The 17,835-nt window shown below is 38.5% G+C and overlaps 1 protein-coding gene across 2 annotated transcripts; it reads right to left on the reverse strand.

Annotated features, from left to right (window-relative positions):
- Positions 1 to 4,202: 4,202 nt before the first annotated feature.
- LOC113043028 (transmembrane protein 114) lies at positions 4,203 to 17,814 on the reverse strand. 2 transcript variants are annotated; one of them, XM_026202128.1, is made up of 4 exons: positions 17,544 to 17,814; positions 17,371 to 17,448; positions 8,151 to 8,288; positions 4,203 to 4,815 (listed from the first exon to the last, which is right to left on the reverse strand). In XM_026202128.1, the coding sequence occupies exons 1-4, from the start codon at positions 17,719 to 17,721 to the stop codon at positions 4,583 to 4,585; spliced, it is 627 nt and encodes a 208-aa protein (XP_026057913.1). In that variant the 5' UTR covers positions 17,722 to 17,814; the 3' UTR covers positions 4,203 to 4,582. The 2 variants fall into 2 exon arrangements, with proteins under 2 accessions (XP_026057913.1, XP_026057920.1); XM_026202135.1 differs by lacking the exon at positions 17,371 to 17,448.
- Between the last annotated feature and the right edge of the window lie 21 nt (positions 17,815 to 17,835).

Consider the following 17,835-nt stretch of genomic DNA (forward strand, 5'->3'; position numbering starts at 1 on the left):
CATTTTCCCCAGGGCACTGGGATTGATTCAATCACTGGTAGGAGCGTATTTTAACTATTGTTATTAATTATGGATTATCGTGCAAAGTTGTGAGCCCGTTTAATAGTGGGCTACTCTCTACCCTCCAGACCCTCATGAAATCCCTTGCACTGTGCTGTTGCTTATTTGTTTTGGCACATTTAGTCACAAATCACGGTCTCACATGTCTAATAAAATCTCATGCATGAGATTTGCATCTGATTTGTGCAGTTCAGAATGCGAGCAGTGATTCCATTGTGAAATGCATGGAATACATGAGCATGGAAAATCTGATTATCATGCTCTGATAATATGCAGACATTCGAGAGAAGACTGTTTTTATTGAGTCATATTTTTCCTCTCCTATCCCCTTCCAGAACATTTTTCTTAAACATTCCTTTACGAAAGCAAGCCATTTCAATTTCGTTATTTAATTTCTCTCTCTCTCTCTCTCTCTCTCTCTCTCTCTCTCTCTCTCTCTCTCAAAAAGAAAAAAGCACAGCCTTGTTCCGTGTGCATCAATATCATTCATATGATTTTACCGGGGCACGTTATGCACAGTTCAATGGCTCAATATTCCATAAATGCTCTCTCGTGAAATATCACCGATGTGAGATGACACGCTGATTGTTTTTATTTTCTAGTGTAGATGTGCGTGTGGATGGAAAGAGTTTATTACCACTATTGCAATTTATTTTGGTTTTACTAGCTCTTCTAACCGACCCTTCTCACTTGATCCACACTAGCGGAGTTGCAAACGTTCAACGCGTTTATTCTCAGTGTTCTACCTCCACCTGCTGGTCATTAAGAGAATGGCTGTTTAAAAGACTGCCACCAAGCAGTGCAGTGCAGGCATGCAGTTTTCTACATAAACATCGCTCGTCGAAGGCCTATGACCTCTCACCGTAGCCTACTATTTTAGTGATGCTTCGTAATGACAATAGATGAGGAGAAGGAGGGTTGCTCAATCACATCAGTTCCAGACTCCTTTGCCCAAATATTGTACATCACAAGCCCTATCTCAATACTGCTGACATCAAGGTCGACTGTGGTTTGACATGGCAAGCGATCTAGCCTCTTTTTTCCTCCTCTCTGTCTCATTAACTCCCTCACGCGCACTCTTTCCCTCCATCTCTCCCATCTCACGCACACCCACTCTTTCCTCATTCTCCCTCCCTCGCTCTCTGTCTCTCTATCTGTCTCACACCCACTTCTTCTCTCGCTTTCTCTTCTCTTCCTACCTTGCTGTCGGCCTCCTCACACCCAGCACCTCCATATGCTGCTCTTTAATATTTGATCAGCTCCATCTTGTCTGCAGCCAGCGCCAGTGACTTCACGGGATAAATAGCGTCTGCCTGCATCGCATCGCCTCCCCGCGTGCATCTGCAGTGCGTAATTACGCACAGAATTTATGAGAGGCAGCAGCTTTGTTTATTTGCAAACTGCTCGCAGTAATTGATGCCAGTGTGGAGTGCGGCTTGCTTCTGGCCCTCGCGCACAGACCCCGCTCATTTTTTTAAATATTTTTTATGACTAAACAGCTTGGCCGCTGGAGCTTGTGCGCTAGCAGCGTGGTAAATATTCGTATCTCTCTTTAAGCTGGGGTTTGTTGGGAAGTGAGGAGCCTGCCGCAGTGAGAAGAGACAGACGAAGGCTGATGTGGTGCATGCGGTGTTGGGCTGGTAACGTAGGCTACTATCTGGAACAGGTGCCCATTTTCGACCCCCATCCGAATTACTACCCTACTTGTTCAAGTCGCTACCTGATTGCCTAATCCTAACCCCACCCCTACTACTAAACCTACCTAGGGGGGTAATAATTCGGCAGGGGGTCGAAATTGGGCACAACACCGGCACCAGGTGGACTTCAATGCAAAATACAGTGTGGATGATTTCGCGCGTGCAAAAGACCAAACTGTCAGTAGAGTTAAAATTGTGACACAATTATAGATTTCTGTTAATTAGAAAACTGTGACAGACAAACATAAATCCATACACAGCAAAATACGTCAGTTTTTGTTTCATTCTGTAAAACTGCGATAAAAGAAAGTAAAGATAAAACAATGTGCATTTACTTAAATTTAAATGGTAGGCTATAAGTTACAAAGAATATAGAATATAGGCCACATTGAATTAGATTGTATACCCTATGTGTGTGTGTGTGTGTGTGTGTTTACTGGTGTATACTGATTATGGTTTATGATGACACAAATGTGTATAATGACATGGGTACTACAACGTAAACATGATTTATGAGGACACCTCTTGTGTCTCCATAAAACAAAATGCTAAAAAAAAAAAACATTCACAAGCCGCTGTTTTATGAAAACAAATAAATAAATAACTAATCCAGTAGTTTAATGGGTATATTAGAAAGTACAGCTCAGTATAAAAACCATTGTAAGTGTGTGCAATTGTTCTGACCTGTATACTTTTTAAAATACATGAAAGAAAAAGTGATTATATACATTTTATTATATTTTAAATGAAGGTTATTATATTTTAATAAAAAACCTTGTAAAGATTTTAAGTGACAATTAATTCGTTTCTAGGAGATATATATGCGTATAAAGATGTGAAAAAAATTACTGTAAAAAAAAGAATAATACAAAAAACTGTTAAAGAGCAGTTTTGGATTGTCAAATGTTACAGTAGGATACATGTGGATAGAAGAACTGTTGATACTGGAGTAGGTTTTAGAGCATAAACGATATTCAAAACTTCAAAACTAAAGAAAGGCATTACTTCTGTACACCAGCAGAGGGAGACAATGATCACATAATGTAATATCACATAAATGAGGTAAAGGCCCTTTAGAAAAAAAAGAAAGAGGATGTGGAGTTTCTCATTAGTTCTAAGAATATAATCAAAAGCATCTACAGATAATGCTGTAATCAAGGTTGAATGAATGACTGACAAAAGAAGAGATGAGTTCAAGGTCAACCTCAAAAAGCAAGGCCTTAAAATATTCAGAAGAAGTGGAGCAGAAGGTCTCTGAAATATAGCATTAATGATGGAATTGTTTCTCACAAACATGCAGCTTTACACTTCACGAGATGTTAACTGATGCACATGAGTCATGTGGATTACTTGAGGATTATTGTCATGCTTTAATCAGCTGTTTGGATTCTTATTCTGACGGCACCCATTCACTGCAGAAGATCCAATGGTGAGCAACTGATGTAATGCTAAATTACAACAAATCTGTTCTGATGAAGAAACAAAATTAAAATTTTGGGGTGAACTATTCCTTTTATAACCAAAGCTGATAAGTTGATATCATCATCAGTGTGATATATATACTGCAAGCTAATCTCCATCCAAAACTATTTTCTTTCTGTGTAATATGGCCTTATTAGAAACTTTATGATAATAGTAATCATAATGTAAAATCCAAATTCATATATTCAAGAATGCACTTCAGACGTAGATGCAAGGGAAGAATACAATTATTTTGTAGATTTAGATTTAAATTATGAGATTTAAGATCAAGCTGATCCTATTCAGAATTCATCATCATCTGTTTGTTTACATTCATTCTGATTTGTATTATTTCTGAGTCATCTCACGCAAGCCCAAAATCAATACTTTCCACTTCTTAGATCGCCGGGATCAAAACATTTGATGAAAATTCTGTAGCAAGAAACTTTGCATTGGAGAAAGCATTGGATATCCTAAAGAATATTTTCTACAAGTCTCTTCGATCAGTAGAAATCAGTTATCTATCAATCAGACAGATGCAGCAAGGCTGTTTCCAAAATTGCAGTGTGTAATTCCCAAAATAATACAATGCTATCAGAAACCATTCATTTGTGCTATAGTCATAATTTATTCTTGTTTGCCACTTCCTGATCTGGGAAAATTAAAGGTTTTAGTCCTAATAAAACAGTATAAATACAAGCATGTATTCAGCGAGATCTAGATGTAAGTAGATTTCCGAAGCTCAGACTGTTAATTAGGCAAATTGGTAGTAACTGATTAGGAATATATTTGCAATCACTGTCGTTTCTTCTTATCTGAGGTCTAAATTAGCACTCTACATACACTTCAACATGTATGATGGATATATAAATTGGCATTCAAAAAGTAAATCAGAGGGCAAGACCTCTCAACAAAAAATTAATAAATAAACATTAAGAAAAGAAGATATGAAATGAAAACAAAAAAGGGGGGGGGGGACAATATTTTATTATGTTTTACTGACACAAATCAGACAAAATGAACATAAATAACATAATTAAAAGACAGTAAGCAAATGTACTGTAAAAATTAGGTTGCAATGTTTTTTTTCTTTACATCAGGGGTTCCCATGCTTCTTTTGGCAGTTCAACCAGTCACTTGAAGACATTTTTACATTTCCACATGTAATTATTGTTATTATTGTTATATAACCTCAAAGACTGACCCTTGGCGTGCCTTGCGAAAATTGAACACTGAAATGTCCTGAAATGTCCATAAACATTTTTCATTTTAAAATGTAAAGACCAATTTAATTTTCAGTGTTTGTGTGGCATTTTCAGCGCCTTCACGTGATGTAATCCTCTCCTGTCCTGATTCAGAGCATGTCAGTATTCATGTTCTTCCTGATTGGTCAGCTGGCTCACTCTGGCTGAGGTAAGCAGGAACCCCACTGCAGTAAACAGTTCTCCAACAAAAGAAACAGATGCTAAAATCAGAGACCAGCCAAAGTAAATCTCAATGTCCTCCAGGGTTTTGTGGCCAGAGATGTCCACAGCCTCTTTGAAGGCAGCTGCGGAGTATGCCATGTAGACACAAATTCCAGCCAATGAGAGCATAGCTGTAAGAACAGAGCAGGAAGACAGATGTTTGTAAGACATTCTCCAGTGGTTTTATATTGGAGAAGACCATAAATTCATACATTGTACGGATCCTGGCCAGTAATCACACCTGATAAATGGTTACGTTTACAATTGTTTTATGTCAGAATATATTCTCTTAACCCAGTTTATAGTTCACTGAGTTGAATACTATAAGTATACCATTTATGGGTTTATCTCTCCCCCATAAATATAAACAATTGAGCCACCCAGGCACCATCTAAACAGCGGCCTGCTCAGGGATAGTTCATGGGACATGTGATAGTTCTCTCAACAATGATGCCAATGTTTCTGCAACCTTTTAGGTCATTACAATTCTGTATAAGTTTCTTTTGTTGAGCACAAAAAATTATATATTTTGAAGAATGCTGGTAACCAAACAGTTGATGACAGCCACTGACTTCTATAGTATATGGACAAAAATACAATGATGGCTACCATCGACTGTTTGGTTACCAACAATCTTCCTTTGTGTTCAACAGAAAAAAAGAAATTCCTACAGGTTTGGAACAACTTGAGCATGAGCAGAGGAAGGAGAACTATCCCTTTAAGAATTTAGGAAAAGAAAATCAGATTTAGTGACAGAAGTGCAAGCCAAATATCAAAGACTGGTCAAAATATACAGAGACAGACAACAGAGTAAAGCAAAGGCGAACTCTGGCGGTGCTTTTACAAGACGGCAGAATTGAACACAATGGGTTTCGATCGAGAAGTCAAACTCACAGAGATCCTTCTCAACAGATAAAGCTAAACTTAAGTTTTTGACAAAAATGTTAACTCTTTACTATCAAGCCCAGATTAAATAGTAAGGTTGTAAAAGTAAAGGTTGTTTGAAAATGTGCTTTATTTTTGTAGTTATGCTTAGTGACACTAGTAGCGCCAAATCAGCATACTTCAACTTTAAGTACTCATTTTTATTATTATAATATTATTATATTTTATATTTTCCAATGTATTTTGATATTTGATTTATTTATTTGTATTTATTTTTTGGTTACTAAACTCATATTTCATAGTTTTATTACTTTACTATACTTCTAAAATGAAAAAAAAAAAAAACTTTAATATAAGGGAGAAGGTGTGTCCAAATGTTTGACTGGCAGTAAAATGTCTCTTTGTCAATGGAAACACATATTTTGTGAATAGATTTGTTCCGCCGTCTTTGCAGCAGTGACAGTGAAGTCTAATGCAACCCTCCACAATGAGGGTCTCTGTACTTAAAAGCAAGTCATTCATGATGCTGCTCTTTTTATATGAAAAGGCCCATGACCTTTGAGAACCGCCTTCATCATCAGCCAATCATTTCTTGCTGATGAATAATCACCAAGAATTTCAGTAATTTATTGGCTGTGATCTGTAGTTTGGTGACATTTAAAGGAAACGCTGCTTTGCAGTAATTGCATGTGTTCATATCAATCTGATGAAGTTCAAAATCCATGTTGGGTTTAGCTGTTACCATGGCATCTGCAAAGCAACATACAATTTAATTTCTTTCTGTTCTAGGTACTGAGTGAATCTTAAAAAAGAGAAAGGCTTTCATCCTGAGAGGAATTTCAAGTGAACCTATATTTTCTCACAAATGATGTGGGTAGATATTTCCTTTTAAAACATGAACAAGTGTATGTGTAACAGAGTAGCACCAGTTAAATGGGTCTGAATAAAAATCTATTCCATTGTCAATGCTCCCAAGTCCCCTTAGCTTTTTAAAGTTATATAATAAAAGATTGTTCTACAAACTGGCGCCAGCATTACAAACGTACAAAGCTGAGTAAAATACAGTAAGCATTATTTGAAAGACTTTCACTTTTGTTGTAAAGCATAAACTGCACACAGTCATGCCTCATATATGAGTTTTGAAGCCGGTGTTATGTGTGTGGTTGCTAACAAGTTGGCCTACTAAATAAAGTCAACGACCACATGTGTTTGACAGATCAGAAAACCATTCAGACCTTTGTTAGCAATAAATAAAGTAACTTGTAAGCAATTTCCTTTTTTGTTCAACCTTGAAATTGACACCCTGACTGAAAAATTGTTTTGCTCCAATGGTGATAAAATTTCTTATTGCAGAATTATGGCATTGACATGATTTTTTTATTGCATTATTTACTGCATGATGTAGCCTATAGAATGTAGTTATACAGTATGCCCCTAAGCGAAAAATAACCCTGTATGAGTTTTTGTCTCATATTTATATGACATGATCTAGTTTAGCAATATCACACAAGCAAGCAATATTTTAAATGAAAAAATCCATATCAATTAAAAAAAAAGGAAAAAACATTAAAGGGATAGTTCACCCGAAAAATTAATTTGTCATCATATACTAACCCTCATGTAATTTAAAACTGTCATACATTCTGATAAAATTGTAATAGAAACTGTAATAAATTCTAATAAATGTAATAAATTATAAGTTGATGTATATGTTGATATAAAAATGCATATTAACATTATGTCAAGGTTTCCCGAGCTGGGGCTCATGAACTACTGGGGAGTGAAGCCCCAGATTAAATGAATGAAATGGAATAAAATGCTTATAATTAAATTATAAAAATGTACAATACAAAAAGAAAAAAATCATGTTAAAATAACACAAATCAGAATAAAACGCTTACTAAAAATATATTTTATTTGTTTGACTGCATGTTGTGTGTCATCAGAGAACCATGTTACTTAATTATTAACTTATTACCTAAAAATCTGAGAGGGAACTTGAAATAAATATATTAGGTGAAAGAGATTTGGCTGACAAGTTTTGGAATCCCTGCACTATATGTAATGTAAATGAGAATTAACATGAATTGTTGCGATAAATAGCGCTTTTGCGCTTAAAGCATTCCAAAGACAAAGTAATACATGATTAACCCTCTGAGTGATAATTTAAGTAGATGTAGATGATACAATGTTGAAAAACTTTTTACATTAAAATGATTTTTGTAAATCCAGTGGTCAAATGCTATGTGATTGTGTAATTACAGCCACCTGACCAATGACTGGTCTTTGTGTAAATATCCACTAAACTGGAAGAGTTTCGAAGTGTAAATAAGGCTATTTTAGAAAGGAACATTTCAAACTTGGAGGAATCAGGGAGAATCAATATATTAAAATCTTCATGTAATCAATAAAATGTATCTCTGTTTACAAGTGTTTTCAAATGTAATTTTTTGTTGTTGTTGTTTGCGAAGCTTATTTATTACTATCAAAACCGTCCAGAGTTCCAGATGCTCTGTCAAGCATGACTTGGGCAGAATAAATATTCATGGCTCACAGAGGTGAAAGCGGGGGTGATGCTCACCACCGAACAGAAGCAGCACTCCGGTCAGGAGGAGCAGCAGGTAGGCCCTTGCCAACATACTGATGAAGCCCAGCATTCCTCCAATAAACAGCACAATCACACTGAGGGGCAGCAGGACGATGAACGTTCCTTGCATGTCTGGAAAGAGAAGAGTACTTGATCCGTCAGTGCCAGTCACAATCCCAACCAAAGCATGCTGATTTTTTCACTAATGGGTCTATTCTTTGTCACGCTAATAGGACACATTTGAAAATAAGCAACAACAAAAACTGCAAAAAATTACTGCATTACTACATTGGGGCAATTATGGAAAATCTGTGTGTTTCTGAGCGTAAAGTTGGAATTTACCCAATTAATTAATGAAAACCTTTGTGGCATTTAAAAAGGTTTTGTTTGTTCATTAAGAATGGTAATCAGTACGGCTAATCAGGATCATTTCAAAGAGCATTTCAAGAGAATGTTTTTGTTCCCATTGTGTTGACCATGATGAAATATTGTATGCCATTTGTATGCCATTCAAGTTGCCATTTATGCCAGAGTATGCATTTAGCAGCTGGCGCATTTTTGACAATTCTGATATTGGACTATTAAAAAAATTATTCACAATCATTCACAGGCCTTCTAATGACTTAATCCTACATTTCTTGAGCAGCCCTTCCCTAGTAATTAGCCGATTTTTATAAAAGGAAATAGGTGATGCAGGTGAGTGAATGTGAAAAGCTAATTTGACTTTCTTTGTGTAGACTGGCAAGTCAAAGCTCAGCTCTTGAGACTTTGTTAATACATTATACCCTTTGACAGTTTCCAGGAATTAGCCTATAACTTGTAAGATTTACTTGAAAAAAACAATCCTTGGAACAATTTACAATAACACATTTTAAGTAAATTTTACTGCTCTAATATCAAGTACAGCTTACGTGCTATTATCAAGTAAAATCTAATTAAATTAACATTCATTTAAGAAATTAAATCTAATTGCACTTTAATTGCGTAATTATTATGTCTTTTTCATTTAGAAGTTTTGTATATTCAAAGCAATTATGTAAAGTTTATTTATTATTTTATAATAATGTCTTGCATTTACTTTGCATTTATCAAAATATTAAGTAAATTGAATTATTTACTGTAAACTAAAATATTAAAGTAAATAAGTTGATTGTATTTTTATTTTATTTTTTTAGATTTCCATTTACTTAGTTTTATGAATATCTATTACTCCTTATGATTATGTAAACATCACCAATTTCTTTTTGATTAATATAACAACATAAACTATGTTCATTTTTTTTTTCTTTACCAGGGGTTTCAACTTTAAGGCAAAGTTTAGCGCTGTTTTCCTATTCAAACCCATCTGGACAAGCTAAGTGCCTCGAGCGCCGGTGTTGAGAACTTCTGGCCTATACCTTTATCACAAATCACACAACTAAAATAGAATTAAACTGTTTATTTTTACAACATAAAATAAAGTGAATCAGTCACATTCACAAGAAAAGTTTTTAAAGGTGCATTCAGTAAAAAAAAAAAAAAAAAAAAAAAAAAAAAAAAAATTGTTATGACTGACATTAATCAACAAAACATGCATACCTCCAGTGGTATAGAATAGTAATATTTGGTCTATTAAAAATGTTAAAAATAAAGTATGACTGAATGCTACTTCCAAGTTTCTGCTGCTCTGTAATACAATTTAGTCTCCATAACATTAACTGTATTTGCTGCACAATTCACAGTTTTGACTCTAGGAGTTATAAAATATAGAAGAGAAAAAAAATTAACAAACAGGACAAGATTAAGTTTTAACCTGACAGAAGTTAAGGTTAAATTGAATCGGTAGTATTGATATGAACAAAACTGCATTCAACATGAAAACCATCAATCTGTCTTCCTCCTCACAGCTCAAGTGTCCACTCTATCAGCTCGTCACAATAGTTAGGTCACCCTGTAAACAAACACAATTTGTGATATTAAAACAATGATCTAAAACATTTAAACACAATTTTATATTATGCAGTGAATAATAGTTCATAATAACAACAATAATGTTATATCATGCAAAGCATAGGTTTATACTTACATTTACTTTTCACATTTAGTCAACTGCCAGAAGCTTATCTCTAAAGCGAATTTTGTCCAAAGGACACATGAGGATAATAAAAGCAATCAAAACCAACAAATGAGCAATATGACAAGTCTTGCCTGAATATGGTAAAAACCAATAACTCCTTCTATAATATGGTCATCAATTTACATGACTCTGCAGTGAATACAAGCCTTCTTAACCTTTTTAACCAACAAATTACAGATTTTTTTGAGAAAAGAAAAGATTTCACTGACAAGACTGGACTTGCATGAGAGGATTTATACTTAAAGGAACACTACACTATTTTTGAAAATGGCCTCATTTTCCAACTACCCTAGAGTTAAGCAGTGATGTTTTACCATCTAGCTATAGCACAGGATCTCGCTGAAAAATGACCAAAGAGTTTCTGTATTTTTCCTATTTAAAACTCGAATCTTCTGTAGTTACATTTTTTACTAAGACTGACGGAAAATGAAAAGTTGCGATTTTTTAGGCCGATATGACTAGGGACTATACTCTCATTCCAGTGTAATAATAAATAATGAAATGTTGATGTTTATACAGTGAAATGCAAAGAGAAAAAAGAAAATAATCACAAGGATTATAATGCAGTCATTGAAAAGAGCTCTAGCATAGATATTCTTGTTTGAACATGTCCCGTTAAAATAGTAAACATTACGTTATTCCCATGAACCGGAGGTCTCGCCTATAGTTACACATTGAAGAATAGGTGGATTCTATGCAGATTTATTCATATATAAATATCGGAATGAATTAATTCTACAATAATTATATTTATGAGGCTTGGAAATAATGATTATCTAGACTATAAATGGATTAACAAAATTATGAGAAAATTAAAAATATATTCATTTGTGTTGTAAACATAAGTCTTATAGGTTTGGAATGACATGAGGGCAAGTAAATTATTTTTTTGTGTGACCTTTTCCCTTTCTTTCTCTCTCTTCTGAAGACTTCTGTGTCCTTAACTCCAAAGTTAGTTTGAGTTCTGCAAAGAAAAAAGGGACATCAATAGTTAAAATATGAACATGTAATCATACTGTTGTTGCATCAAAATGTGAAGTAAACACATTTTGAATCTTTACTTACCATAATGTCTTTCACTCGCTTCTCGCTTCTTTCACACTGAGAAAATGGCAGCTGCCCGCACTGGAGACGTACGATCTTAACGTGACGTGCTTGCTCTCCTTCACGTCCGCGTTCCCAACCCAGCGCCGCTGGGTTATAATCGAGACAAATTTTCAATCCAAACTTGGGTTAAAACATCCCAAAGTCTTACCCAACGGTCTCAACCCAGCATTTGGGTTGAAAAACAAAGATTACACTGACATATTATAATCAAACCAGCTATTATTTTCACTGTATTTCTGACATTACTCTGCACTATTTTTGGAGCAGCCATAAACATAATTACCTTTAGGGGGGAATTTAGCTGAGTTTTGTGCAGCAACTACTATCTAATCAAAGCAACATCCTGGCAACCCAGGCTTATTAAGTTGTTCAAAAGCAGAAACTAAATCCAATTTTGCCAGTTAAGAGGTAAATCTTAAATCTTAGATAATCTTGGTTTTAAAACCTCATTATAGTCTCTTGTGGCAGGTAGGCCTATATAGATAATGTTTAAGGTGTGGACAATGAGCATGTGAATTTTTAAATCTCATTAGACCTACACAAGTGCCTTGAATGTCTCAGACAAGAATATATTTGATAGTGTATGATGTACGGGATAGATAAGAAGACTTTATCTCAAATTAATTTTGCTTTTCTCAATGGCTTTTTTACAATCATCAGTAGGCCCTAACTGCAGAACCCAAGATCAAGGGGGTGTGGTTGGATCCACATCTAAGGATGGAGTCTGGTAGCTTAAGGGGTGGAGATGAGTGGTTTTAGGGATCAGGGGGTGGAGACGGGTAGGTTTAGGTATATGTAAGGGGGGAGGAGTTGGATCTGGATCCAACCACGCCCCCTGGATCTTGTCACTGGTAATTATTTAGCAATAAAAAGACATGAAATTTTGAGTGATATTGTGTATAGCCAACAGCCATGTTTAGATTAGGAAAATAAAAAATAAAAAAAACAAAGGAAAATAATGTTCTGGAGTCTGCTGGCAGGTGGGCTCACAATATTATTAGAGAAACACATGAAGCTGTGTTTCTACCAAAGCTGTTTCTTTCCTCTGATTGAAGAGTGTTTCCATGACAATTTAAAGATAATAGGGCATTTTAAAGCCATTGTGTTCAGTGTCTTTAGGAACTTTACATTAAGCCATTCAGGTGAAAATGGTCTTAAAACACCTTGTTCTGACAGTCTGAGATTTTTAAATACATATTTAATCTGTGTGCAGTTATCACAGATGTGTTAAAATTATTATTTTTGTCACGCCACTGGAGTCATTGAATTGTGTTTTCAATCCACATATGTTCCGTGTCCCTGTTAATTAGTTATTATATGCACCTGTGTCCCCAATTATCATGTCTTTATAAGCCCTAGTCCTTTCAGTTTGTGTTTGTCGGTTTTTGAAAGTGAATTTGAAAGTGCCCAAGCAAAATTAACTGTCCTCCAGGGCCTGCTCCTCGAACGATGGAGGGAGGGGCCATGGAGGAGATAAGAGGAGCTTGGAGCAGGAGAAGTCCCGTTGCCCCAGGCCACAGCCATGATGTCGACAGGGGGAGGAGCCATGGAGGAGGAAAGGGGCCGACCAACGGTGGCGGAGCAGATGGAAGAGGAGCCCAAGGTAGCAACGGACACTTTTCTTTCCCCCTGGCTCATTGGCTCTCTGTCTCCACCTCGGGCTCCTCCTCCACCTGCTTTGCGGCCATTGGTTGCCCCCCTGGAGTCAGCAGCCATTCCTCCTCCATGGCTCCTCCCTTTGTTTGCTCCACCGTGGGTCGACATCATGGCTGTGGCCTGGGTCCAGTTGCTCTCCTCCTGCTCCAAGCTCCTCCTATATCCTCCCTCCATTGTCTCCTCCCTGGACTTTGTCTGCTGGCCCCCTCTCGGATATCCGTCCTCCTCATGAGCCTCCTCCCTAGTTACCACACACTCCCCTCCCCATGTTGTTCTTATGGTGCAAGGGTGCACCTTCCAGGAGGAGGAGTAATGAGAGTAATGAGTCATGAGCCCCTGGACTCATTATTCTGTGTTTTCCCTCTGTGTTCGGTGTCCTTGTAAATAAGTTATTCTATGTACCTGTGTTTACCCAATTATCCTGTCTTTATAAGCCCTAGTCCTTTCAGCTTGTGTTTGTCGGTTCCTGGATGTCTTCCATGTGCTCCGATTCCCATTTGTATTATCAAAGACTCTCATTTCATGAATTCCTCGTCCCCTCGTTCCTGGCTCCTTGACTCCTCGTGTAGTGTGACAATTATCTATACACCTTCTTTTTTTCTTGCTATATGGATTTTTCTGTTACTTTATACTTATTTTTGGCATGTTTAAGAGAAAACACAAATGCAAATTGGCTAGTGGATTTTGCATACCTAAGCCACTCCCTGTGCCTACAGGGATAAATAGGTGACAGGTGCATCCACTCTTCAGGTTTTACACTGAGGTACAGAGAAAGTGTCCCAGCAACAGCGAATGATTCAAGGTTGTGGCATGGGGACATAACGTCTCAGATTATGTACGTAACTGAGATGTTCTCTATCTGTTGGTCAGTATGAGTTAGGTCGAACAACATATGGGGTCCATGGAAAATGCCACAACCTGAACACGTCCCAACCCTGTTGCACTGCAATTGTTAACAAGCCACGTGTGTCCCAAAAGCTACACTTATGGTCATAACCTTCCCAAAGTCCCAGCACAAATTAACTGACCTTGGTACTGAAGGGGCTCAAAATGTTGAGTACATTGCTGCTGGAGAGGGCCATGCTGCTGTTCCATCCACAAAAGTTTTTGGAATGGGATTTCAATCTTCAGTCAAAGATTGCTTCAAATATTTCTTATTTGTTCTTTGAGCTTGGCAGACGATGGGGAAGTGAGCCTAGGAAAAAGGTCACTACGGAGACCAAATCATACTCGTAGGGAGGTGACGTGGAGATACTGATATGGACTGGCCACTTCATCTGCAGCGATATTGTTGACTTGATTGCAAATAAATTCACAGACACTATTTACCTGAACAGAGAGGACATCACTGAATTCAATGATGAACTGCCTTGAACTGTCTTTTTGCATTATTGACACACTGTTTTCCTAATGAATGTCGTTCAGATGCTTTGATGCAATGTATTTTGTTTAAAGCGCTATATAAATAAAGGTGACTTGACTTGACTTGACTTGACCCAGGGAGCAATACTACATATGGAATGGGTCTCTGAAGCAGGTCCTACCTTAGAATGGAACAGCTGCCAGAAGTGACTAACAGAGCGGGTCAAGAGAAGACACAGGTTTACCAAGAGGGAAACCTTATCGTGGAAGAATACACATGTGGAATATAGGTATACCCATGTGGTATACCCATAGGGAATCAAGCCATATGGGCACGTAGCCCAGTATTGGGGCTAACTGGGACTCTGGGCATGCCAACACCAGTACTGGGCCTGGCAACAGACTGCTCTGCCAAGTCTGACCAAAGAGGGTGCTGGAGGATGCTCAACAAGGGCACAGCAACCAGGGAACTCTACTGGGAGAAAAAAAACCTTACATCCCCATGTAAGGGCGAATAGTGCAGCAAGCATGACACAGAGCCAGTTCTTCCTGCCAATTACCTATTACCCAACACAGGGAAAGAAACCAGCTCTACACCAAGGTTAGAAGGTGTTGCCCAGCCTGCAGCTCGACAGATGTCTGCCAGAGAGGCGCCATGCGCAAGCGCATAGGAGGAGGCAACACTCCATGTGGAGTTGAGCCCTCACCCCTAGAGGGCATGGTTCCCCCTGTGAATGGTACGCCTAGGTGATGGCATCCACTATCCATTGGGCCAACCTCTGCTTGGAAACAGCCTTCCTTTCTGCTGACCCCAAAGCAGACCAGGAGCTGCTCAGAGCTTCTGACACTTTGGGTGTGGTCCATGTATATGCGAAGCACTCTTGTGGGACACAACGATCTGCCTCCTCCTTGGGCAATACTTGAAGGTTCACCACTTGGTCTGCCATGTCCCATTCAGAAGCCACACATGGAGGTTCCAAAGATCTGGATGCGGGTGCCATATGGTGCCCTGCCCCTGAGAGAGAAGCTCCCTCCTCAGGAGCATGCGCCAGGTAGGGGCTGTCATGAGCAGCATGAGCTCCGAAAACCAGGTCCGAGTGGGCCAGTAAGGTGCAACCAACAGAACCAGTTCCCTCTCCTCTGGTGCCCTCCGCGACCTTCATGAAGACACAGGGGGACATGGAGAGCCCAAAGGGGAGGACTTTGACATGCTATGCCCATCCCTCAAACTACAGAAATGGTCTGTGGCGAGGAAGGATAAATACAGGAAAGTATGCGTCCTTCAAGTCAATCGCTGCAAACCAATCCTGGGCTTGAACGCATTTGATAATAAATTTCTGCGTCAACATCTTGAATGGGAGCTTGTGCAAGGCCCAATTCAAAACTCGCAGATTCAGGATAGGTCGAAGGCCACAGATTTTCTTGGGTATGATGAAGTATGGGCTGTAAAAACCACTCCTCATCTCGACCCGAGGGACCAGCTCGATTGCATCCTTCGCCAACAAGACAGCAATCTCCTCACACAAGACAGAGGCGTACCGGACTGCCACCAAAGTCTCAAGAACGCCACTGAATTTGGGAGGTCGCCGAACGAACTGAATCACGTAGCTAAGTCAAACCTTCCAAATGAGCCAACGGGGACAAGTTGGGCCGCGCAAGGCATGCCCCGAAACTCCGTTGAACTGTCCCACCCCTAGCATGCAGGGCAGAGGCAGCTTGGCCCGCAGCACTGTAAGCTTTGGCAGCGAGAGCAAAGTGCACCACAACCGCTCTCTCCACCTGGGGAATGTCCACGTACCCCTTGGCTGCCCCACCATCGAGGGTCGTGAGTATGGAAGAGGGAGATCAGCGGCTTCTGGACATAAAAGTGGCCATCCACGCCTTTATTACCTCTTCATGCACCTCAGAGAAGAAAGGAACCAGAGCAGGATGCGGTCGTGAGCTGCGTTGCGCAGAGAAAACAATCATCCAGCCGCAGGTGCTCAGGGCTGGGTGGTGTAGTCACCTCCATCCTGATGTTCAATCGCAGCGATGCCATGCTCATACGCCCACAACTGACGCATGAATCATCCATGAGTGCCGCTTCAGCGCGTTGGAGGAAACTGACACTGAAGACAATGCTCGTGACTGTCAACCGAGGACAGGAAATATGCGCTTCCAGAAGTACACGGAAGTAACGGCATTTTGAAAAAACCGCGAATCGTCCGTGATTTGCTCTTTGAGGAAATACTGCTCTTTCAGCTGAAGCGCCCAGGAGAATAACTGCAGGGACACTGCTGTACTGCGCTGTACTGACACTGACCAGAAACAGCTCTCCACAAACACAAAGATGAATGGCTTTGTAGTGAATATATATATCATCGACTACTTGACTCCGAAGCAAAAATCTGATGAGTGGGGACAGGGAGTGGCTCAGGTATGTAAAATCCACTAGCCAATTTTTATTGGCATTTTCTCTTAAACTCAGAGATGATTGACCTCCCAAGTGAGACCCCATATGTCGTTTGACATAACCCGTAATGACCGACAGATAGGGTACCTGAATATTTGTGAATTTTTTCTTTAAAAAATTATTATTCAGTATGCTTTGTGCTGTTTATAGTTTAGGCATGTTTTATTATCGTTTTAAAGAACGATTAGTGAATGAAATGAAATCTCAGATATTAAGTCATATACAGTATAATTTATCAAACCTTTGTAAATGAAGATTTAAAGAATTCATTAGCATATATGAAACTCTGAGCATATGTACTGCAGCAGTATAAAGCCGGACCGAAGAGTTTTAACTAAGTAAATCAAATACTTCCTTCAACAAGAGTTTACATCCCTTGGATAGCATATTTAATAAAACAATCAACATAAAAAATAGATATTTTTAAGGATTTGGTTTTGTCTGCTGAATGAAGCTTATAACAAATACAAATTGAAGAGATATGAGGATGACACGAGGATGATATGATACACAGATCTTACTTAGTATCTGCCTTTGTGATTCTGATAAGTTTGTTCCTGCTCCATAAGGATTCATAAATGGCCAGCACTTGTTATGAACTGTAAAAAGAGAATAACTTTATCCATCCACATGATATCCTCGAGCATTAAAATCACAAGCAAAATGTCAAACACAAACATGTAATGTGACTTACAGTTACAAGTCCTCCACAGTCCAGAATGTGAGCTCAGAGACTCAGATGAGCTGTTTTCTCTCTTAGAAGTGTCAATGATGTACCAAAAATCAGTTCCAATTGCCAACACGAGACCCACAAAGCTGAGGACACCAAAGGTGGCCACAAAACTGGCCAAACCTGTGAAAGTGATTTTCATTATGTCTGAATGCGTCTTTCTGCGGTGTTTGAATAGAAACTCCTCCTTCGATAGTGTTCTTCTTTCCCTCAGAGCTGCCCTTCTGGAAGCCCCTCGCTGGATTCTTTGCTGTTT

The sequence above is a fragment of the Carassius auratus genome, chromosome 3 (genome assembly GCF_003368295.1).
Source record: "Carassius auratus strain Wakin chromosome 3, ASM336829v1, whole genome shotgun sequence".
NCBI classification, from domain to species: domain Eukaryota; kingdom Metazoa; phylum Chordata; class Actinopteri; order Cypriniformes; family Cyprinidae; genus Carassius; species Carassius auratus.